The sequence below is a fragment of the Petaurus breviceps genome, unplaced genomic scaffold, assembly GCF_028583685.1.
Source record: "Petaurus breviceps papuanus isolate PSGF00001 unplaced genomic scaffold, PetGlider_PUasm1.0 90701, whole genome shotgun sequence".
Taxonomy (NCBI): Eukaryota; Metazoa; Chordata; class Mammalia; order Diprotodontia; family Petauridae; genus Petaurus; species Petaurus breviceps.
In genome coordinates, this window is record NW_027187316.1 from 2,977,540 (window position 1) to 3,003,095 (window position 25,556).

A 25,556-nucleotide genomic window follows, 5' to 3' on the forward strand; every position below is an offset into this window, starting at 1 on the left:
TCCTTTGGTTGGTTTGCAGTTATTAGCAGCTGACAGATATTAAACACAACCGGAGCCTGTGTGCATACTATATTTTTATATGCCCTTCCTCCCCTCCCCTCCCCCCCACATACACTTTTTCAGTAAGTTTCTCCACCTAGTAGTTAGTACTGTGTCATGCTCAGAGAATGGGCTCCACAGATGTTACTTGAATTGAATACCTTTTCTTAATTAAAAAAAAAAACTTAAAAATTTAAATTTAAAAATCTGAAATTAAAAAAAATCTCTACCATGAATTTCACATAGTGTTAAGAAATAGGACAGCATGGCTCTTTTAAGTGTTCATTGGGAGGGAGATTATTCAATAGTCTGTATTTTTCTCTAGCTTTAGTTAGATGTATGTTAGGAGAGTTATAAAAGAGATGACTTAGGTTATAATGCAAAGAAATCGAAAATTGTGAGCATTTTATAAGTCTTCATCTTTTCTAGAAATTTTCATTAAAATTAAAATGGTGCAGATAAGAGAGGGGTGGATTTGGAGTCAGAGGACCTAGGTTCAAATTAAGCAAATTAGTGCAGTGTCTTGCATATAGTAGGTATTTAATTAATGCTGCATGACAAACTGAATGATTTTTTTTCTGCCATTTATTATCTATGTGACTTGGGGCAAATCGTTTAACCCCTCTGGACCTTGGTGTCCTTATCTGTAAAATGAGGGGATTGGCCTAGCTGACCTGTGAGGGCCCTTTAGTTATAGATGTGTAATACAAGGTGTCCCTAAAGTCTGGACATATAGGAAATCTCATTAACCATGAATATTTTCAAGAAATGAAATGAATGAAATTTTCAAAAACATTTTATTTAATTAGCATAAATTTTAGCCATGACAGTTTCCTATGGAATAAAAGCTTTCATTAGCTATTGGGACTATTTTCCGTATTAATGAAATTAATTAAATTTAATTCATTAAATTAATGAGATTTCCTATGTCTTCCATATCTTCCTATGAAATCTTATTTATGCTAATTAAATAAAATGTTGGAAATTTAATTCATTTCATTTCTTGAAAATATGAATAGTTAATGAGATTTCCTATGTGTCCAGACTTTAGGGACACCCTGTAGTATGCGAATGTGTGATACAAAGACAGATGCTGTTCATCTTGGTTTCTCTAGCTTGAGTTTCCCAACTATATCCTTAGGTGGTAACAACTTTGTTTCTGTGGTTTATTTATCATGCCCAACTGGGAAAAATGCTTCATTTTAGGGTAAAAACCCCAACTTGTTATTATATTAACAGTCACAAGATTATCACTATTATGAGAATTTGTCTATATAGTAGTAATTAATAACTTCATTGCTATTGGGCTTTAAAGATGGCAAAGTACTTTGTGTATTCTGTGTCTACTCTGTACATTGTATTATGCCCAACTTACGGAAAGCTGAGTCACTTGGCCATGTTCACACAGTGAGATATACTTTTGTTTGGCATTGAATGCTTTTCACCTCCTGGCTCCAATCTATCTTGCTAGGCCAAATATACATTATTCCACTCTGTGCATTCTAGTGCTTTGCCTTCCAGTGAGACTGTACTGGTTGATTTTTCCTGAACATGACCTTTGCCTTTGTGTGGTCTGTCCCTCTTGCTTGGATTAGTCTCTATCCTCAGTCTCACCTCTGGGAATCCCTAACTTCAGGACTCATCTCTACGTTATCTCCTACAAGAAACATTTCCTGATGTTAGTTCTCTCCGTGTCCCCCCCCCCCATACCTTTATTGCTTTTTTGTCTGTGTAGATACTGCTTCTCTCCAATAAAACGTAAAATCCTTGTAAAATGTTGGTGTCCCTAGTTTCTAGCACAGTGCCTAATGCTAGTAAGTATTTAATTATTGGGCAGCTAGGTGGTGAAGTGATAAGAATACCAGGCCCGGAGTCCAGAAGATCTGAGTTTAAATCTAGCCTTAGACACTTACTAGTTATGTGACCCTGGGTAAGTCACCCTGTTTGCCTCAGTTTCCTCATCCTGTAAAATGAAGAAAAAAATGCCAAACCCCTCCAGTATCTTTGCCAAGAAAATTCCAAATGGAATTTTTAAAAGGTTTGGACATGACTGAACAATAAAAATAAAAACAAAATTTAATTATTGCTTGTGAAATTAATTGAAGTTCAGAGATAGAATTTGAACCTAGGTTCATTGTTATCCCATACCACACTGCCTCTTGGTAGATAGATGCAGCTATGCTTAATTTCTGGCTTCTGATTTTAAGCACAATAGTCACTGTGTGCTTATATGCAGATTATACAGTTTAAGACCTGAGGTCTTGGAGGACCTGCTATGAGGTCATGGTGGGTGTCAAGTAAAGCAGACAGGAAACTGGCATTTATTGAAATTTCTGATTTGCTACAGTGGAAAGGGGCTTTCATTTCTGGGATGTACTCTTCGTACAAAAATCCCATGAAACAGTCCTCTTTTCTGTCAGATCAGACTTCCTATGGGAAATAGACTCTTGAGTGTAAATAGAAGTAAGCAGAGCTAAGGGGAAGGAAGCCAAGACAATCTTATGGCAGAAGCTGCCTTGGCCCAGCCAGCAGGCACCACTGTGCACTCTGCATTCCAGGCTCAGAGCCTCCCCTCTGTCCTGGAATCTGGAGTCTGCAATTTGGTCAAGGGCATATGGAAGAACTGTTTTTCCACCTTCATTTTTTAGCAGAGTTGGAGGACCTCCTTTGGATGTCTTGAAGATTTGAAAACCTCAGCAGAAAAGCAGGGCGTCTAGTGAGCATTTAATGTAAAATATTTTTCTATTACAAAGTGGTAAGGGGAAGTACCTTTGTGAGAACTCCAAATTAGTCTGCTGTGACTCAGTTTCCTCAACTGTAAAGTAAGGTGATTGGAATGGTACAGTGGATAGAATCAGAAGACCTGGGTTGGAATCTTTTCTCAGCCCTTTCTGCCTAGGTGACCTTGAATAATTAATTTACCAAAATTTTTTTGCTTAGCCTACCAGATGGAGAATATTCAGTCAAACAATAGGAAGTTTATTATGTGCCAGTGTTAGATCCTAGGGGTGTAATGTAATGAAACAATCCTTTCCTTCAGGAAGCTCATTCTGCCAGGGGAGACTGCATTTACATATTTATATATGATACAGTATATACAATATTTTTGGTGCTGGGGCATTAGTACCTGGGAGTAGGGTGGGAATGAGAAAACGCTTCATTTGAGGATAGTGCTTAAATGGAGATGTGAAGAGATAGGGATTCTAAGATGCAAAGGTGAAGAGAGAATATATTCCAGACATAGAGGGACAGCCAGTGCCAAGAATGTCATGTGCTAGGTACAGCAAGATCAGTTTGGCTGGACTATGAAAGGGAGTGATGCATGAGAGAGCTGGAAAGGGAAATCAGAGAGAGGTTATAGATGGTTAAGGCAGGAGTGGGAAACCTATAGCTTTGAGGCCACATGTGGCCCTCTAGGTCCTCAAGTGTAGCCCTTTGACTGAATCCAAACTTCACAGAACAAGTCCTCTTAATAACAAGATATTTTCTGTAAAACTTGGGACTCTGTCAAAAGGCTAGGAGGTCACAGAGTGCCTGAAGTGGAAAGAGATCAGCACTTGGTCAGGAGTGTTGGGTTTGATGAGGGCAGTTGGGTGGCACAGTGGATAGAGTACTGGGCCTGGATTCAGGAAAGCTCATCTTCCTAAGTTGAAATTTGCTTTATACACTTACTAGCTGTGTGACCCTGGGTAAGTTACTTTTCCTTTCCTAGATTTCTAATTTGGGGCAAATTCTCTCAGCTTTCTGACCCTTAGATTTCTTGCCCATAAAATGGGAATAATAATGCTTACACTGTGTATCTAGAGTTCCTTTACGAATTATAAAGCAATGTAAATGTGCTTCTTATATGTGTGGGCATCTTTGGGAAAAATGATCTTAAGGATCTAGTCCAGTTCAAAGGTAAGTTTACAGAGCGTTTAAGAAACTTTATTTTATGAGGCAAGTAATTCGTTGAAGTATTTAAGCCATGGCTCACTGCTGCTCTTGATCCTACACTTGGAGAAGATTCAAACAGTTTGTTCAGGAATGAGACTGTTAAGTTCCTTTGAGGAAGGTGGGGTCTAACATCAGGTCTATTGCATTGGCTCAGCCTGTCCGCCTCCTCAGCAGCATGATGTAGTGGAAAGATTCCTGGGCTTTAGAGTCAGAGGACCTGGGTTTGAATCCTCGCTCTGCTGCTGCAATGGCTTTGACTATGATTAGCCAAATACTCCTATAGCCTCAATTTCTCATCTGTAAAATTAGACAATTGGAGTAAATGACCCTTGCTCTACATCTCAAGCCCTATGATGATAATTTTATGAGGAGGCAGAAAAATGTTGTCATTTAGCCCCTCTGGGCCTCAGTTTCCTAAACTGTAAAGTAAGTGCTTTGGAGTGGTACAACAGACAGAATCAGAACACCTGGGTTTGAATCTTGTCTCAGCCATTTCTACCTAGGTGGCCTTGAGTAATGAATTTAACCCTGCTGGGTCTTGGTTTCCTTTTTCTGAAAAATGTGGAAGATAAACCAGGTGACCTTTAAGCTTTCTTCTGTCCCTGACATTCTATGATGTCAGCTGCTTTGCTTTCTTCTTGAAATTTTGCGTGTCTCTTGGGTAGAATTTGTCACCTAAAAATATTCTGCAAACTTCTGCATGTTGGCAATGAATTTCTGCTTCAAATAATAGCTTACATTTATATAGGCCTGTCTATTGACAAAGAACTCTCACCAGTATGGGGTTATTTGATCTTCATAAGAATCTTGTGGGGTAGATTTGTTTATCCTCATTTGATAGATGAAGAAGTTTAGAATAATGTTCCCCAAGATCACCTGGAAAAGTGATAGAAACAGTTTCAACCCACATCCCATTATCACAGGACCTCAAAGTTTGAGGGGAACTCAGAGATTATGTTTCCCAAACTATATTTAACAAGAATTCTTTCTTCAACATACCGACAGGTAGCTAGTTGTCTGTCTTTAACTTGGAGACCCCCTAAGGAATTCTTCTTTTGTAAGTGCTTGATAAATGTTTGTTTCCTCCCCAACCCCTCCAACAAATTTCCCTGTTTTTATTATGTATAAATTTTACAAAAAGTACATGTGGGATAGTGGTTAGAGCTCAGAGTAGGAAGTTCAAAACAGGCAGCCTACCATATTGAACAGAGCACTCATACACAATAAGTCAATAAACATTAATTTTGTTAATTTACTTATTTTATTGTTATTTATTAATCTGCATATTGATAATTAACATTTAACAATATGTCAGGGACTGTGTTAAGCACTGGATACAAAGAAAGGCAAAGGACAATTCTAAAATTCAGGTTCAAGTGCTTTCTCTTGGCTCATACTGGCTATATCACCCTGAGCAAATCACCTAACCTTTCAGTGCCCCAAGGCAACTTTCTACGAGTTAATGAAGTTGCAGAGCAGGTACAGATCTACTTTTTCCTCACCTGGAGCTTCCAGCTCAATGAAACCATAGACCTGCCCTGCCCTCCAACTACACACACACACACACACACACACACACACATACATGCATATATGTGCATATAGTTGTATGTATATATAAACACTTTTGTAATTGTATACACATTATTCTCTTTCCTAATAGAATGTAAGCTCCTTGAGGATAAGAACTTTTGTTGTATTTGTATCTTCCCTTCTAGTACAGTTGTTACTGTTCATTTGTTTCAATTGTGTCTGACTCTTTATGATCCCATTTGGAGTATTCTTGGCAAAGATCCTGGAGTAGTTTGCCATTTCCTTCTCCAGCTCATTTTACAGATGAGGAAACTGAGGTAAACAGGGTTAAGTGTATTGCTCAGGGTCACACAGCTAGTAAGTGTCTGATTTGAACTCAGGTCTTAACTGACTCCAGCCCTGGTACTTTATCCATTGTGTCACCTACTGCCCTGGCAAAGAATAGGCATTTTTTTGTTTCACTTTCAAAATTTTTATTTATTTTGAATTTAAAGACAGAAAAAGGAGGAACATTTCCATGTACATAATATAAAAGAGGATTCAATATAAAGCCATGACTTTCCATTTCACACTTTTTTAAACTATGTAATAAATACTACAAATCATTTTCAAAGCTACTCTGCTTTTCTGTGCTTCCTTCACATGACAGGCATTTAATATGTTCTTCTTGATTGATCTTAGAGAAAGGCAGTAGAAAGAGAACTGACTTTACAATCCAACAACTTGGTTTCAAATCCCCTCTCTTATGCTTACTGTGTTGAACAAGATACTCCCTGAGCCTCAGTTTTCTTCATCTGTAAAAGGAAGGGGTGGGCCTAAATGGCCTTTGAGATCCCTTCCAGTGCTAAATGAATGGCATAGCCCCTTGGAAAGAAGGATGATGGGACTAGTATGAGTTAGAACTGGAGCATATTAGAACTAGGAAGGTCCTTAGAACCCTCTCAACCAACTCCTTCACTTCTCAGAGAAGGGAAATGTTTTGCTCAATTCCACACAGAGAGGGTGGATCTGGAACCAGAACTTGCCTTCTATATACCCTTAGGACTAGGTACTACAGCTTGGAGAGTAAGTGGTTGGGGAGAAATGGAGAAGAATCAATGAGTGACATCTGAAGGGACTTTCATTTGCTGGGATGTACTGTAATATATATATATATTAATAACATACTTTAATATTCTCAAGTGGCAGCATGGCCTTTAACTAGAGAGAGCTGTGACATACTGGCTGTGTGAACCTGGGCAAGTCACTTAACCCAGGCAAACTCTCTAAGACCTTAAATTACAAAATAGTTGTAGATCTACATCAGTAAAGGAAGTTTTTTCACAGAGAGCTCCTTATATGTGTGAAATTATAAGTCTGGACCAAACTGATTATTTTCAAAGTATGTTTTCATAACCCTCTGCTATAATGCTATTATAATGATAATAATAACTAGCATTTCTATAACACCTCCGATGTACTTGGCACTGTGCTAAGCACTTTTAGCAAACGTTATCTCATTGGAATCTTGCATTAACCCTGCAAGGCATACCTATTTTTATCCCCATTTTACAGTTGAGGAAAATGAGGAAGCCAGAGATTAAGTGACTTGCCCAGGGTCACATAATTAGCTGAATTTCAACTCTGACTCCAGGGCCTGTGCTTTATGTACTGTGCCACCTAACTGCCCCTAACTTGAGTATTGCTATCTCCATTTGTACAGATGAGGAATCTAAAAAAAGAGGAGGCTACAGTGGCTTGCCCAATTTCCCACAGTTTTATGAGTGTGAAATAGGATTCTAACCCAGGTCTAGGTGTCTTGGAGCCAGTTCAGGTGCTCTTTGCTCCATGGCACACCACCTTTCCACAGACAGGCAATCGTCTCAGGAACGTGTTTCTCCCATCTGCGCTTAATCACTGGGTCAGCGGTTCAGGCTAGTCAAGTCATTAAAAGATTATATATATATATATATATATATATATGTCTTCCATGTCTCTCTCTTCTATTTCCCAGTCTTCAGTTGGCAGGAACTATTCAATTACAAGGAAGCCCCTACTCTCTAGCTTCAGGGGAGAGCTCTGATTAAGAGCTTGCCTTTTTTTGTAAGGGGAGAAATGTCATCTTGGAAAAATTAAGCAAATTCAATGCTATATGTTGCTTGGAGGCCTTTAATACCTCACAAGAAATTAATGCTTGGCAAAGAGACAAAGTGGAGAGGAGACTTCTCTCTTTGTGAATTTTCCCTAGGGAGAAGTCTTTGCATTAATTGACTCCATGGGACTTTTTAGCCATTAGTCCCTTTATCTCTCCTTTCCAGAGAAGAAAAACAGAATCTTGCATCATATTTTACAAGTGTGGTAGACATAAAAGGAATATCAATTTAAGTTAGATATTACTGAAGAAATCATCTAGAAAAATAAGTAGAATGTAAGTTCCTTGAGGACAGGGTCTGTTGCTTTTTCTCTTTTCATCCCCAGTCTAGCAGTATATTAATTTGGCACTTAATATATTTATCAGGTTGAATTGGATGTAAAACCATTCCAGGATCTCAGCCATGTTCCAATAATTCATTCTCATGCATATCTTCATGCTTCTTCCTTAGTACAAGAGTTTTTTCTGGACACTCAGGATAACATAAAGGAAATCTAAAGCATGTGAGGCTTACCTCAGTACTCCCATTCTTTCAGCACCAGTCATTTATGAAACATATCCTGGTCTTCTGCACTTTGGTTTTCACCATGCCCTCCTCCTTGGCATGTTGAAATCTTGTTCATACTATAAGGCTATACTCCAAGAATTCTAACCCTATCCTAACCAGCCCCCCAGGTCAAGCCCAGGTCAGAGCTGAGCTCTCTCTCCCCCAAACGACTATAGCCTTCTTTGCACCTCTTGTATACCTCCCAACACATTCTACCTTGCATGAGAATCATTTATACCTCATCTCATCCATACCTGTTGGACAGTAAGCTCCTTAAAGATGGTGACTGTGTGTTACTCATCTAAATATCTCCTACAGAATTAACATAGTGTCTCACACATAGTAGGAACTCAGTAAAGGGGGTGAAGGGGCAAGGGAGGAGGGGGAAGAAAGGGACTGTGTATGTGCATATGGTCATAGGATCATAAATTTAGAGCTGCAAGAGACTTTAGAGGCCATTGGGTTCAGGGCTTCTTAACATTTTGTGTTTCGTAGATCCCTTTACCAATCTGGTGAAGCCTAATTTTTTAACGCATAATTAAAATACATGTGATTTCAAAGGAAATCGTCATCAAACAGGTGTTAGAAAAATCAAGTTCATGGTCCCTGGGTAAAGTACTCCTAATTTAGCCCAATATTGTCATGTTATAATAGAGGAAACAGGCCCAGGGAGGTAGAGTGAATTTCCCAAGGTTACTACACAGGTAGTAAGTTATGTTGAGAGTTTAATTTAACAAAAAGTAAACTGAGGAATGTTTATCCGAGCAAGATAACATTTTATTCAGAGGATGTGAATCTGAGAACAAGATAGGTCAGTGGCTGCCTCAGTTTCTAGCCAAAGATTATGAGCAGAAGGATAGCTCCCCTTTTATAGATTTTGGGAAGAACAGAACAGGGTAGGTGATATCATGGGGTTGAAGACAAATGATTGGTTATATAACTGAAGCATGGGGTCACCTAGAAAGGATAGTTGTGTCACTGCTATAACTTGCTGAATCTTATGTAGAACTTTTATATTTTCTATTGATTAGTTAATATAAGACTAAGAAGATTGATTAATTGTAGCACAAGTCGTACTAAATATATCTAAAATCACAGACTAATTTTAGAGGGGAGATTCATATGTCTCAAAGTAAGTAAGAAAACTCAGCAATCATAGGTGTAACTGTCTGGTCCTCTGGAAAAGGTTCTTTTGGATATTCTGGAATAGGTCTTGTTCTCAGGGCAGCTCTGAAGTAAGTTCTTCTTCAATAGTCACATCAATAGATTTACTTCTCTGGCTCCATGTCTGTTGCAGATTCTTAGATGTTTCTGCTAAAATCTTTTGCAAAACAGATTTCAATACAATTTAGTACAGCTTCTTAAATTTTACTTCTCCAATAACCAATTAAACCATCTTAAACTTTGTGGTCCTAATCTTATTAACAATAGAGCTTTCAGAAGAATATCAAATTAGGAGCCAATACCTTATTTGAAACTTCAGAGAATTCTATTTCTTAAATACCCCTTTCTGTTTCTATCTAATCTAAGCCCTGTACTTAACATAGATTCTGCCAACAACAGGCTGAAGAATATATATAAGATCTATGAGGATCTGATATGTAAAATAAACCTTTCTGGCAATTGTCTTTAACTGTTCTCCTTGCCTCAGATCTCTCCACACTCCAAGTTAGCCACTGCATAGCTGCCAAATTGATTTTCCAAAAGTATAAATTTGACAATGTCACTTCCCTGCTCAATAAGCCCCAGGGTCTCCCTATTAGCTTCATCTTTGTTTCATCCTTTTAAAATGTCTCTTTTAAAAAAAAAATATTATCATATATACCATTTTTAATATGGCAATACATGTATGATATTTGAAAATATTAAAATAAATAATTTACTTCTAGTTGGAGTCAGGATTTGAACCCAGATCCTCTGACTCCAAATCTAGAACATATATATTTGAGGTTTATGCTCAGCTCTTTATTTTTTAACTGATGGGGATGTGCCATTGAAAACATTTGGAGTTCCACTGGTGTGGGTAAGAGGTAATTTAGCCTGAGTAAAGGTGATGGTGATGAGAATGAAAAGGGGGGGGGTAATTATAGAAAGAGCGATAATTGAGGTAGAGTCAACAAGATTTGGTAATTGGAGATGGAGTAAGATGGAGTCAAAATGATCTGAAGATCTTGAGCCCTTATGGATATGTGGGAAGAAAGATTGTAAATTGAGTAAATCAGTCAACAGGCATTTATTCTCATTCTTTTCAGTCTTGTCTGACTCTTTGTGACTTCATTTGGTGTTTTCTTGTCAGAGATACTGGAATTGTTTGCCATTCCTTCTTCAGCTCATTTTACAAATGAAGAACATGAGGCAAACAGGGTTAAGTGACTTGTTCAGGGTCACAAAACTAGTATAGGTGTGAGGCCAGATGAGTCTTCCTGACTCCAGGCCCAGTGCTTTATCCACAGTACCACCTAGCTCTCCTGGGCAAGCATTTGTCAAGGGCTTATTACATATAAGGCTCTAGGCTAAATAGTCAGTATACTGAGTTTGGGTTACTGATAGGCGATCTAGTTGGCAATATGTAGTAAGCAGTTGGAAATGCAAGTCTAGAGATAGATTTAGAAGTCATCTGCTTTGAGGTGATAGTTGCAACTGTGAGAATGAGTGAGATCATAGACAAGATTGCTAAGGTAATTACTGAGTGATCTGAGGGAGAGGAAAGAAAAGATAGCTGGAGGCAGAAGAGAGAACTGTGAAGAATAGGTAACTTTAGTGAATGGGAAGAGGGACCAGTAAAGATGTAATTTGGAAGGATTTTATAAAATATTTAAAGTTTTTTTAAAAAAGCAAATTTTGGTGCTTAAAGAGTTTAGGTAGAAAAAAATTATGTGCAGGATTTTCACTGTATTTCTATATTTTGTTTCTTAAATAAGTACTTCTTAGCTGCATGATTATATCCAGTTTTTTTTTATCCATGCTTTTCTCTTTTTACATGTTTCTGTGATAGCATCAGTACAGGAACTTCCAATGAGAAAACGCCTCTTCCCAAGGGGCACCTGTGTCAGATCAAGTGCCCATTGGTAGGGGGAGTTTCCCAGGCCTTAACCCAGGTCTTAGAGAGTTGTATGAGGCACTGTGAAGTTAATGGCTCGTCCAGGGTCACAGTTAGCATATATCAGAAGCAGAATTTGAACCTGGGTCTTCCTGAATCTGAGTCTGACTATCTCTTACATCACGACATCTCTGCAACTCCTTATAGATTTTATATGGCAGCAGTCTCATCTCATATTAAGTATCATAACAGTCTACATCTTAGTTATAGAAAATAATTTTGTTAAATACATGAGAGGACAGGAAATAGTTTCTTATTTCACTGATCAGAGGTTGGGGGTGGGGTAGATATTGAATAGGCAACATTCTAATGGGACCCATCTGAAAGAATTGTAAGACGAATATATCATTGGCTTTCAAGCTAGAAAGGCCTTAGAGATCAGTTCCCTTAAAAGACATATTCTTGTTTTTTAAGAATACTTATTCTACATATGAAGAAATTGACGACTAGAGAGGTGAATTAATTTGCCCAGGGTCATAGATTTGGAACTGGAAGGGACTTTTGACATCATTTTGTCCTTTCTCGTTTTAGAAGTTTGAGGACCTAGAACCCCAAAGTCATTTGGCTAAGGTCCAGCAGTTAATGTTTCAGAGTCAGAATTTGAACCCAGACCTTCTTACTCTAAATCCAGAACACTTTTCACTGTACTATGCTAGTAAGACTAGGATTGAGATTCGAGTCTTCTTGTCCTCTCCATTGAGTCACACTGCTACAGAAATATCTAATTTCCCTCTTCCCTATAAGGGCAAAGCAACCCTTATTGCCACTGATGGTAGGAGCTTTGGGTTTAATGCAATGGATATGGGACCTGGAGTTGGCAGACCTCTACTACTTATCTTTGTGACCCTGAGCAAATCACTTGACTTCTGGGCCTCACTTTCTTCATTTTGAAGATGAGGATGGGTTAAGTAAGGGATGTGACTTTTCCGAGGTTTGGGATCCTGATTCATTTATGGTCAGAAGTGACCACAAATGAAATGACATATAAACCATGTCTTAAGTCTTTGTTGGTGCTGGAGTGGGCCAAGGTCCTGGTCAGAGATGATAACCTGTCATTTGTTGGTCTTGTGCCATTGATGAGCCCTCAGGTGTTGCTGGAGACTACTCCAAGCTACTGCTTTTTCTTATGGTGTGGAGGACAGAGGAAATTGGGTTTTTCCAGTGGAAGTCAAGTCCCTTTACAGGAGATACCTTTACAATATAATCCTCAGGTTGTAGACAATGGCTTTTGAATGAGCTCTTGATTCCAGCTGCTCTGGTTGGAGAAAAACAGTCCCTTAGAGTTTGTTGGTAATAGGATTTGTTTTGGATTATTTTTTTCAGCCAAATAACTAATCACTTTGACTAAACCATACTTAATAAATATCAGAGATCATAGAGACCTTAGAGATTTTCTAAGGGAGGCCTTGTGATACAGTGGAAAGAATATGGCATTTGGAGTCATGGGACCTGACTTCAAATCCCAGGTCTGCCAATTTCTACCTGAGTGCCCTTAAGCAAATCATTTAACTTCTGGGACTGCCTCCTTATTAGTAAAAATGAGGGGACTGGTTGACTTCTAAGGCATCTTCCAGTAGGGGGCTTGGTGGCACAATGGATATACTGGGTCTGGAGTCAGGAAGACCTGAATTCAAATCTAGCCCAACGTACTAATTAGTTGTGTGACCCTGGGAAAGTTATTTTACTCCTTGTATACTTAGTTTCTTTTTTTACAAAATGGGCATAATAATAGCACTTACCCTCCAGGGTTGTGTCGGAATCAAATGAGATATTTGTAAAGCACTTTGGAAACCTCAAAACACTATAAATACTAACTAATATTATTACTATTTATTTTACAGTCTGGGGAACTGAGGTTTAGAATATTTGAGTGACTTGTCCAAGGTCACACAGCTACTAAATTTGAGGCAGGATTTGAACTTCCTAGCTCCAAAGCCCCTTTGGCACCTAGTTTGTTGATAAATCTATGATATTATAGAATGATTACTCCCTGCCCCCATTTTGCAAATGCAGAAACTATAAAAATAGAATAGCACATAACTTTTTTGTGTGTGTATAAACTTGAAGCTCAACCAGATTTTCAGTCATGGTCCTTTAAATTTTTTATGTGGTAATCCCACTCTTATTTTAAATTCATTCAGCATCTATTCAATAAATGTTAAGTGCCTAGGAGTCCTGGCCAGTACTGGTCTACAAAGTAGGTAAAAGGGCCTGAGTTAAGGTGCAAGGGAAACAGGAGAGATTAGTACAGAAGTAGAATCGACATCATTTAGCGACTGGATATGGAGAAATCTGTCCTTTGCCTTTTTTTGCATCCCCAGGGCTTAGCACAATTCCTGGCACATAGTAGGTGCTTCAGAAATGTTTATTAGTTAACTGAATGCTGTGGTACCATGAACAGAAGGAAGAGTTGGGTTTGGAAGGAAAGTCAAATTAGAAGTGACCTGTTGATTTTGAGGTATGAGATGTAGGTGGTAGGGATATATAACAAAAGGGAAATAGTCCCGGCTTCCTAGAAGTTACATTCTACTGGATAGAAATAATCAAATGCAAATTATATGCAAAGTAATATGGTGGCACTATCCAGGATGAAGGGGAAGGGAAAGTGGAGGAATCAGGAAAGACGCCATATTAAGAGGTGGCTCTTAAAAAACCATTAAATGCTTATCAAGCTAGTTTTTAGTGAGCTGTATTAAGGTCAGGGGAGCTTTACTCCTGGTTTGTGCTAGTTCTGGTATAGTTGACTCCTTTTTTCTGTTCAAGGCATACTACATACTCAGTTGAGAGCTCAGAATCTAGAAGGCTGACCGCCTTTGGATGGGTGCCTATGGAATTTTTGGATTCAGAATCTCAGTGATGTGAGTCGGCACCCTATGAATAACATTGTTGAACCCAAACCAGCCAGTTCAGAGGAGTTGAACATGCATGCTTCATGTGAGACAAAACTAGGAGTGAATTTTCCTGATGAAGCATGACTTCTAGATCTTTAAATTGATATGGGGAGGGGGGGCCAATTTCTGACTCAGGGAAACTCCTTGCATTTTACTCATGTTTTGCTGTGGGTTTTTTTTTGGGGGGGGGTGCTCGTAAAAATAAATGCTTGGTTTTGTAAGAAGGGAATGTTGCTGAACTCTTCAGCCTTTTAAACTCTGTAATTATCCTGTAAGGGCTGTGTCTTGGCATTGGGAACACCTACTAGTTTGAACTTCAGTTTGCATATCTTTGTAACGACATCCACCATGAGCTGGCTTTCTTGAAGAAGCCAGGACGCCAAGAATGTGCATTAATCAGCTCATCCAAAACCCTGTAGTATCTTCATAGTACACATGTCGAAATGGGCACTGGATGGTTGATTAGTGGTTTGTCCAAAACCACATTGTCGTTGGCAGAATAAAGATCTTAGTTAAATTGCTATGCTTTTGAAAGAGAAAACTCACTCATGCTTTCATATCAGATGTTTGGGATCTCAGTCAAATGGAGTTAAATTAAGATTTAATCTTCCTTAAAGAGATACTCTTGGGATTTACAGAGAGTTTTGAAGTGCCAGCCCCTACTACCAGCCTAAGTTCCTATAGTTACCTGCAAGCTTTAGGTAGGACACTGAGGTAATTCAGCAAGTTGATTTTCTTGAAACTAGAGGAATTTTGCTTGGCTCAAAATTTGTGAAAGTGTCGAAATCAAATATAAAAAAAATACTCAGAATTTGAGGGACCTTAGTGAATATGAGGAAACTGGCCCAGGGGTTAAGCTATAAAAACAACAACAACAATAATAAATAGCTAGCATTTACTGCTTTAAGTTTTGCAAAACACTTTATAAATATGGTTTTATTTGAGCTTCACTACAGCCCTCTAAGGTTGGGTCTGTTATCCCCATTTTGCAGATGAGGAAGCTGAGGCAGGTAGAGATACAGTGTCTTGTCCAGAATCACACAGCTAGGGTCTGAAACTGGATTTGAACTTAGGTCTTCCTGACTCTAGGTCTGGGGCTCTATCTGCTACACCACCTAGTTGCCCACGGTCACATAGGTTATAAATAACAGAACTAGGATTTGGATCCAGGATTTTTGCCTCCAAACCTAATGTTTCTATATTTTATATACTCAGAAAATTGAGTTGACCAGTGGAGTATTTTAAAACCTTAATTAATTGAATTATTTTTGGCTTCTACTTTGTCAGAAAAGCAAATAACATAATTAGCTCTTAAACAGTAACTATATCCAAACAGCTCAATTTCAGGGGATTCTCTTTGGTCAGTTTACATTCTGTTCAATCTTCTACACTATTTATATCTGTATTAATGTTGAAATTGATATTCAGAATGAGAGGCACTATGAGGTATTCTTTCAGCAAATTCTCAGTTATCTTTCATATATTCTATTTACTTAACCCTACTTCAGAGTATGAAGTATAGAAAGTTGAATATCAGGGCGGCTAGGTGGTGCAGTGAATAGAGCACCAGCCCAGGAGTCTGGAGGACCTGAGTTCAAATCCAGCCTCAGACACTTGACACACTTATTAGCCCTGTGACTTTGGGCAGGTCACTTAACCCCAATCGCCCTCCAAAAAGCCAATAAAAAAAGAAAGTTGGATATCTCAGTGGAGGTCTAAAGGAATTTTTGGATTTTTATATCCAACACCCAGTTTCAGTGGTATTTTTTTCCCACTATTTACTTAGTAATAGCTCTAAAATCTCAGCTGTGCATCTCATACAAGCTTGATATTTGGGAAGAAAAATAATTTAATTTTTTCAGTATATTTTTACTTTTTTGGGGTCAGCATCTCCCATTGGTTCAGCTGCAGTCACTATTCAAACAACTCCTAGATCTATAAATCCAGCCCCAGTCTCTCCTGAGTTCTAGTCCTGAGTCACCAACTGTCTATAGAACATCTATCTGCACTTGCTTGCCTTGTAGATATCTCAAACCCAGCATGTTTAACACACAACTTCTTATATTTCCCCCTAAACCATTCCCCTTTCCTAACTTCTTTTCTGTTGAGGGCTCTGCCCTTTTGTATATATTTATATAGGTTTGTGTCATCTCTTGACACAACAAAAGTTCCTTGAGGAAGGGGGATATTTCGTTTTTTACCTTTGTAGTTCCAAGCACTTTAGCACAATGCTTGGCACATAGTGGGTACTTAATATATATTAATTGGATGAGTTGAATGAAGACAGATCCTAGGATGATAAATTTAGAGCTGGAAGGAAAAGAGTTTAGAGGTAATCTAGTCTAACTCTCATTTTAGATACTGTAATCATTTTGTCAATAGATAACTGTGTGCTTTTGTGATTCAGTCAGAGGAGCTTTATCCAGAGAACTTCCATTAAGTTCCCATTTTTATCCCCCCTGGTCCAGGTATTGACATTTTGAAGCTGGTGGCAGCCCAAGTGGGAAGCCAGTGGAAGGACATCTATCAGTTTCTGTGCAATGCCAGTGAGCGAGAGGTGGCTGCGTTTTCCAATGGATACACAGCAGATCATGAAAGGGCCTATGCAGCCCTGCAGCATTGGACCATACGGGGCCCAGAAGCCAGCCTTGCCCAGTTAATCAGTGCTCTGCGGCAGCATCGGCGGAATGACGTTGTGGAGAAAATTCGAGGTCTCATGGAAGACACAAATCAGGTAACTTGACCTTGATCTGCCTTCTGTGGTGATGGTATCAGTCTCTGCTTTCCTAATGTTTTATCCCTCAGTTTGGTTCATGGCTAAGATGATTACAAAAGGAAGTCCTCACCATCCCAAAGCAGAAATTTTTCATATGCTAAATATATAAAAATGAATCAAACTATAGAATGTAAGAGTCCTAATGCCCTTCCATAAACATTTTGAAATTCATAGCCAGTTTTGCCTAAGAATATTAATGTCACTACTAATATTAAGTTTGCTAACTCTTAATTACCCAGAATTTTTCCCCTGTAGCTCACTATTATTGAACAATTGAGAAAAAAGGAAATTATTATTAGGGATTATGTAAAAATGCGGTGTTCTGGAATCATTATCTATAGAGTGTAATCTCCATCCTGAAACTGGTTGGAATGTTGGCTGTGAGAAACTTTATGATCCTTAAATATTAAAAGCATGATTGTAATTTTTTTTACCAATAATAGTAAACATTTATATTGTAGTTTATGGTTTGCAAAGTGTTTTAGCTATATTATCTCAGTTGGTCTTCACAATAATACTAGCCAATAGGAACTATTATTACCCTCCCCCCCTTTTTTTTTTGCTTTTTGGAGGGGGGAGGGAAGAGGTATTGGGATTAAGTGACTTGCCCGAGATCACATGGCTAGTTTTGTGGTAAGTGTCTGACCCTGGATTTGAACTCAAGTACTCCTGTCTCCCAGTCAGGTGCCCCATAATACCCCCTTTTTACAAATGAGAAAACTGAAGTGAAGCTTAAGTGACTTGCCCATTATCACACAGCTGCTAAGTTTCAAAGGCAGGATTTGAACTCATGTTTTTATGAGACAATTTTTGGAAGGTTTTTAAAATATGTGCTATTTTGGTATGTGTACTATTTACTTCTTTAGTATATGCACTATTTCTTACCTTATTTCTTTAATATGTACTACTGACTGAAATAAAAAATGGGTATTTTAAAAGTAAATGCTTTATTAATAGTGATACTGACTGATGGCACTAAATAAACTTACTTAGTAAGGGCTTACATTTAAATGAACTAATTTCAATGCATGAAGTACCATAATAACTTTTCAGCTCTCTCTCTAAGTCCCCATAGGGATTCTTTGTTCTCAGTTCCTTTTCCTAGCACAGGGTCATGATTAACTTGTCTTCATGTTTCTGATTCTTTGGTGTATTTTTTTGTTTGTTTGTTTGTTTTGTTTTTGCTTTTTGGAGGGCAATTAGGGTTAAGTGACTTGCCCAAGGTCACATGGCTAATTTTTGTATTAAGTGTCTGAGGCCGGATTTGAACTCAGGTTCTCCTGACTGCAGGACTGGTGCTCTATTCACTGTGCCAACTAGCCACCCCTGGTTCTTTATTTTTCACTTTGCATTATTTCACCAAGGTCTTTCCAGATTTCTTCATATTCTTCATGCTTGTCAGCTGTAATTATATTATATTATTGCTAAATTCTTGGTAGTCAAAATCACATTACACTGCTGGATTACAATTTGTCTGACCATTCCCCTACTGTTGGACATTTAGGTTTTCAATTTTTTAAAATAATTAAATGTAATGCATCTATAAAAATCCTTCAACAGAAAGTCCTTTTTTAGTTGTTTTTTTTTTTTGTTTTGTTTTTGATGACACTTTCTGAATATAATCTGAACACTGGAATCATTGGTTCAAAGGATATGATTTTTAAAATTATTTTTACTGGATACTGCCAGATGGCCCTCCAAAAAGATATTTATAACTTTGCAATACCATCATATATGGATAAGTATACCTGTTTATCCACAATCCTACCAGGATTACATTTTTCCATTTTTTAATATCTTTGCCAGTTTGATGAGTTAGAAGTAGCACCCCAAAGTTACCTAAATTTCCATCTCTATGTTAAGGACTAATGCATTTTTGGAAAGTGAGGGCAGAAACCAAGAGGATTTCTAATTAAAACTCAGTTACCTAGAAAATTCATCCAATCAGAAAAAAACCATTGTATTCTAGTTCTACTCTTCAGTTTCTTGATGAAAACCTTGAACATTCTGCCCTTTTTTGCACGTACACATTTAAACAGACTTTACTACCACCTTTTACTACCACCACCTGGTCACCAGTCATTCCTCAGCTGTTTACACACTAATTAAAAGTATACTTTTCCAAAGGCACAACACAATTTAAACTTCATTAGGAGCCCCAGTTAATTCTATGCCATTAAAATGTGTTGAGTTCTACTTGGCTATATACCCTTATCAGGTATATCCAACAGAACTTCTTAGTAGCTGGAAGAACCAGATGCATTTCCCCCCTAGTGACAATTGTGTTCTTTATGTAAGGTGTGCCTTTCTGACTTCCTGTGTTTTTGTTTTTCTATTTAGGAATCCTTACCTTCGTCCGCCCTCAGAATTAAGTGAGCAGTTAAGTCATCATTGAACTAAGAAGCTTAGGTGATCAGAGTCTTTTAGATTTAAAATCAGAGAACTTAGGTTTGAATCCAGGCTCAGCCATTTACCTTCTGTGTGACCTTTGGGCAAAGTTCCTACTCTCTTTCTATGCCTCAGTTACTTTGCCTGGAAAAGAAACGGGTTGAACTAGGTAATAGTTTGTGGCTCCGGGAAACTCCCTCCTTTAAGTAGCTGCTTACTTTCATAGCTATTTTGAAGTTGTTTAGGCTTTCAGAGGGAAAAGGCTTTCTTCAGGACATATTAAGTGATAAACAGAGGAAATGTTGAAAGGGGCTGATGTTACCAGCCCCTCTTAGTGTTAATTAAATATAACCTTAAGACAAAAACTTACTGGGCTTCGCGGAAGACCAAAAAGGACTTTGCTCTGCAATTAAACTGTCATACGGCCATCTCAGTTCATCCTGATCCGTATCTTGCCACTAGACCCAGGTGACTCTGGAAGAGAAAGTGAGGCTTGGTGACTTTGCATAGTCCTCTCTCACTTAAATCCAATTCACTTGCAAGATATGGCTTCATCTTCCTGATGTCATGGGCCTCTTTGAGAATGAAGGATTAAACATCAAATTGTCATACAAAAATTAAATTGTCACAGCTTGAGAATGTAAAGGTAATAGGGAGGGAGAGACAAGAAATATTTTGCTTCTATGGAAAGGAATGTTGGATTTTAGAATAGAATTGGAGGGAATGGTGCTAAGGTTAAAAGTCGATTTTGATCACAGGGATCTTAGGTCACCATAATGAAGCTTCTATGTAATAATATAATATACAATGTCATACATAATATAAAAAGGATAATAAATGACAACTGTAGCAGTAAGAGAGTAAAATGGGCTGCTTCAGGAAATAATGAGCTCTGAGTTCCCAGAGGTCTTCAGGCAGGGGTTTATCAAAGGCATTGTATCTAGAATTCTTGGGTCAGGTAACAGTTGGACTAGAAGAGCTGGCTTCTCACAGGTAGGAGAGCTTAAGAGGAAAGATCTGGCTTTGTTTTATCAAAGTTGAATCTGACTGTTAGCTGAATCTCTGTCGTCTAGAGGGCTAATCAGTGGGGGAGGGGAGTTAGTAACATTCCTCCTTACTGCTTACTTTCAACATGGTGACTGGGTGAAGTTCATTCAAGATACTAAAAGATATTTGTTACTTCACTAATAGCACCTATGCCCTTACATTTCCCCAATTATTTCCTTTTCTTTTTCTCTCCATGGACATCTCAGAAATTAGCCTTGGACCCTGTTGACTATCTAAATAATAATTTGGGGTTACAAAACATTTTAATACTTTATTTAATTTGCTCTTCTTAATAACCATGTGAGGTTGGCCGAGGGAGGAGTTGTCATCCCCATTTTACAGATGAGGAACCTGACCCTAAGAGACTGCTTATATTCAATACTAGACTTTTGGAAATGCTGGGTCTAGTGTTCTTTCCACTAGATCACACTGTCGTCCTGGTATTGAAAGTCACCATGATGAATACAGTGAGGTCAAGAAGACCTGGATTCAAATCCTGCCTTAAATCCAGTTCCCATCTGATACTTAACTAGCTTTGTGATCCTGGAAGTCATTTAGCTTTCCAGGTCTTCAGTTTTCTCATATGTGTCATGGAAATGATATTACCCAATGCTACCTACACCATGGGGCTGTGGTGAGACTCAAATGAGGTAATGCTCATCTCTCACTTTGCATACCTTTCATTTTACCACCAGACTTGTGATTTATTGGTAATTTGTGAGTTGTGGGGGAGGAACTTCCTTTGCTAGAGCATGTTTATGATTTAGGTTTAGAGGGTCTCCTGAGGGCCCAGAGAGGTGAAGTGACTGGCTCAGGGTCACATAGCCCAAATGTGTGGGAGCCAGGTCTCAAAGTCCAGGTTTAGGGCACTGTCTTTTGCTTTCCCTTGTATTCTCAGTGCTATGTTCATAGTGCCTGATATGTAGTAGGTAATCAGCCTAAAACTATCCACTATATCAGGGTCCCTCTATTTCCAACTTTTAAATCTCTGTAATTCATTTTGTTATCTCCTTTCTCTTGGGGCACCAGCTACAAAGAATCCCTCGACCATACTTGGGTTATATCCATCTTATGGAATAGGGAAAGAAAAGGATAAACCCAGAAGGGCAAAGAAACGAATTGTGTCAAGGGGGACGATTCATAGAGTAATGCCAGTGGAAAGATCATACACTAGGAAGACAAAAAACACATTCTGGACATGTCTAATACTCTTTTCCCCGTTCTTTAGCTGCTCCCTCTTCATATTAAAAAAAGGAAATTAATAAAAGGAGAAAAGAAAATGGTGGCGAATGGGTATGCTGTGAAGCTTACTCTCTTGTTCCCACTTCAAACTGCATCCATTATGATGTGAATAGTGTTAATCTTTCTGTTCCTCGTTTAAATAATGAACAATATTCTCTGGCCTCATAATCTGGAAAATAGTTCTGCCTCTCATTTAAATAGACAAGTTGCATGAACTTGTTTTTCAGCTGCCAGTTCTCATTAATGACACAGTATGTAACTGTCTGTCTGCAAACTAATCTCTGAGGTTTGGAGTCAAAGAAGAGAATACAGGAGCATGAGGTCTAATTGCGACTAGTTCTCCTAACTGATACTTTCCCTGAATAGTGGGTGATCGTGGAGGTTTGTGTCTTTCCACTCCCCCACCCCCTGTGGGTGAATAGCCCCCTTTTTGTGTCAGAATAATGACTTGAGACTAAGAGAAATCTCTCAGGATTTTTAGAAAATGGCCAATTTTTTTTCTTTTTGTCTCTTAGAGATTTAGATGTCAAATCATGGGCCTGAAAGTTCCCATCTGATGTTCCCTCTCAAGGGATTAGTCATGGCAGGGCTTTAGTTACCTGTGTCAGGGAACAAAGCTGAGCCATTTTTTAGAACATTAAGTTGGAACACTGGTCATTAAGAGAAAAAAAAGCCTAAGGAGGAACTGCTACATAGAGTGGCAGAAAGAGCCCTGGCCTAGCAATGGGGATACCTGGGGCCTGGCTTGACCACTGCCTGGCTATGTGAGGACCTTGAGCTATTCCTTTAACTTCTGGCCTTCAGTTTCCTAATCAAAAGTGAGGATGGAAGGAGAGGCAGCAGGGAGTTATGGACAGAGATTTGGCCTTGGTATCAGGGAGAGCTGGATTCCTTTTCTGTCAGAGGCACTGACTGTGTGACTCCGGGCAAAGTCACTTAAACTCTTCGTTCTCTAGGCAATTTTCTAAGGCTGTCAGGTGCGGATGGGGTGATTTTGTGCTTTAGTGGAGGGAATTTACTTATTAGGAAGCCCCTTTGCTAAAGAAATCACAAGTCTGGTTCTAAAAAAGAATAAGGATAAGGGGTGGGGCAAGCCCTGTGATTGTGTTGATAGAGGGAATTCCCAGGTGAGATAATTCTCTACCAATGTAGGCTGGCACCTTCTTTGTCTTAGAGTTACTTAGAGCACTAAGAGGTTAAATGACTTGTCCAAGGTCACATAGCCAGTATATGATACAGGCACGACTTATCAGGGAATCTAGGTGTCATAGTAGATAGAGCACTAAACTTGAAATAGGAAGACTCTTTCTTGAAATAGGAAGAATTTTTTAGCAGTGTGACCTTGGGCTAGTCACTTAACCCAGTTTGCCTCAGTTTCCTTATCTGTAAAAGGAGCTGGGGAAAGAGTTGGCAAACTATTCCATTATCTTTGTCAAAAAAACCTCAAATGGAGTCAAGAAGAGTCAGACACAACTGCACAACAATAACTTCTTGGCTTCAAGGCTAGCTCTTTATATACTCTGCCGAGCTACCTTAATTTTTGTTAAAGGGGAGAGGATGTGATAATAATAAGTAATAATAATATATAATAGTAACTAACATCACAATATAATAATAACTAGCATTTGTCTATATGTGTGTTATGGTTTGCAAAGTACTTGACATATATTATCTCATTTGGTCCTCCCAACAACTTTGTGAGTAGATGCTATTATTATTATTCCCATTTTACAGATGAGAATACTGAGGCAAAAGGAGAGGAAGTGTTTCTTACTCTTACTCTGTGACTTACTGTTACAGAGATAGGTAAGCAGAGCCAGGAATCCAATCCCAGATTAGTTCCTAGGATTGTGAAATTCAGAATTTGAAGAAAGGACCTTAGAGGTCTTCTCATGAATCTGGTCATTTTACTGATGAGGAAACTGAAAGGGCCTGGAAGTATTCAGTGACCTGAAGGCCACACAGGTAAGTGTCAGTAGTCGGGATTTGAATTCCCTCGTGTTCTGACTCTAAATTCAGCAGGATTTCTAGAAAGTCTTGACTCTGGGGCGGCCAGGTAGCACAGCAAGTAAGAGCATCGGCTCCAGTGTTGGGACGACCTGGAGATTGAATCCCAGGCTCAGACACTCAGCACCACACCCAGAAATAACTGGCCGTGTAACCTTGAGCGAGTTACTTAACTCTGATTGCTTTAAAAAAAAAAAGTCTTGACTCTAATCCAATATTAATTCTGCTACAACATATAGGCCCTAATAGTTAAGGTAGATATCAAATCCTCTGTAACTAGAAAGCCCTACACCAATGAAAGGGATCATTAGAAAGGGGAGTGGTGACTTCAGCCTAAGCTGTCAGTGCTCTTTTCATTCATGATAGGCCTCTAAAGCTCCCTCAGTTATCTATGCTCATGCTTCCCCTCACTGTGGGCTGGGTATCTTGATAGGAACAGTACTGTCATGTTATTTAGGAGGTCCAGGCTATGCCACCAAGCTCCAGTTCCGGGTTGTGTGCTTTGGGCAATTTACCAGCACTGCGCCTTATTTTCGTCATAGGAATAAAACCTTTCCTGTTGGTTTTTATTGAATGAGGCTTATTGTTCTTGAGTCAATTTAGAATAATTGACAATTTTCCTATGCAAAAAGTAAGCCCATGCTTTATTTTCTTAATAAGAAGGCTGTTCTTGGCAGAGAGAAAAGAACACTGGAGTTTTTAAAGTCATAAGACCAAAAATTGAATTCCAGTTCTGGTACTTATTACTTGTGTGACCTTGACCAAGTCACTTCCTCTCTTGGGTTTTGGTTTCCTCATCTGTAAAAAGAAGGGATTGGACTAGGATGGTCTCTAATTACACCTTGTAGGCCTAAATCTATGATTTTTAGGTCTAAATCTGTGATTTTATGAAACAGTTCTTAACATGGGATTAGGACAGAGTTGGGGAACCTGCAGCCTCCAGGCCACATGTGGCACTCTAGGTCCTCAAGTGTGGTCCTTTTTCTGTTTGGGTTCAAAGGACCATACTTGAGGGCCTAGAGGCCACAGATTTCCCATCCTTAGATTAGGAGATCTAGGTTTGTATTCTTTTTGGTCATGTGATCCTGAACAAACTGTTTAACCTCTCTGGGTCTCAGTTTCCTCCTTTGTGAAATGGAAATAATACTGGAGATAAAATAAAACAGACTTGATTCTATTACCTACTTCAGAAAAGTTCCTAGGTGGTGCAGTGGATAGAGCACCTGGCCTGGAATCAGGAGGACCTGAGTTCAAATTTGACCTCAGATACCTATGTGAACCTGGGCAAGTCACTTAACACCAATTTCCTGCTCCCCCAAAAAACTAAAGGAGTTCTTGCAAGGTTCTAGAAACTTCCTACTGATATGGATAGAAAATTAATCTATAACTTAGAGTCTTAAAAAGTTGCTTGGAGGTGCTGAAAAGTTAAGTGACTTGCCCATGGTTTCACAGCCAGTATGTGTCAGAGGTGAGACTTAAGTCTGGCCTTCTACCTACTGCCTCTCATGTACCCTTTCATTGTTTCTAATAATATTTGTAATTCTCATAACTTGTAGTGTCTCAAGGTCATAGATTTAGTAATGGGAAGGACCTTAGAGTTCGTCTAATCCAACCCCCTCATTTGATGAGGGACTCTGAATGGTTTGCCCAAGGTTATACAAGTAGTAAGGAATAGGGTTGGGATTGAACCTAGATTCTCTTATCCCAGATCTAGTTCCTGTCCCACTGGACCTTTAGATGATATTGTGGACCAGTCCTACCCTAGGCCACTCTGGAGACTCCAGCTTGGGATTCTAATGATATTGTTGTTCATCCTCCTTCCTTCCTCCCTCCCTCCTTTCCTTCCTCCCTCCCTCCCTCCCTCCCTCCCTCCCTTCCTTCCTTCCTTCCTTCCTTCCTTCCTTCCTTCCTTCCTTCCT

General features: G+C 38.8%; 1 protein-coding gene across 1 annotated transcript in view; it reads left to right on the top strand.

Annotated features, from left to right (window-relative positions):
• TNFRSF21 (TNF receptor superfamily member 21) overlaps positions 1–25,556 on the top strand; it is a 116,406-nt gene that overhangs the window by 58,956 nt on the left and 31,894 nt on the right. The window contains exon 4 of the mRNA XM_069065806.1: positions 16,646–16,911. Within this exon, the coding sequence (XP_068921907.1) occupies positions 16,646–16,911 (266 nt within the window). The remainder of the gene's footprint in view (positions 1–16,645; positions 16,912–25,556) is intronic.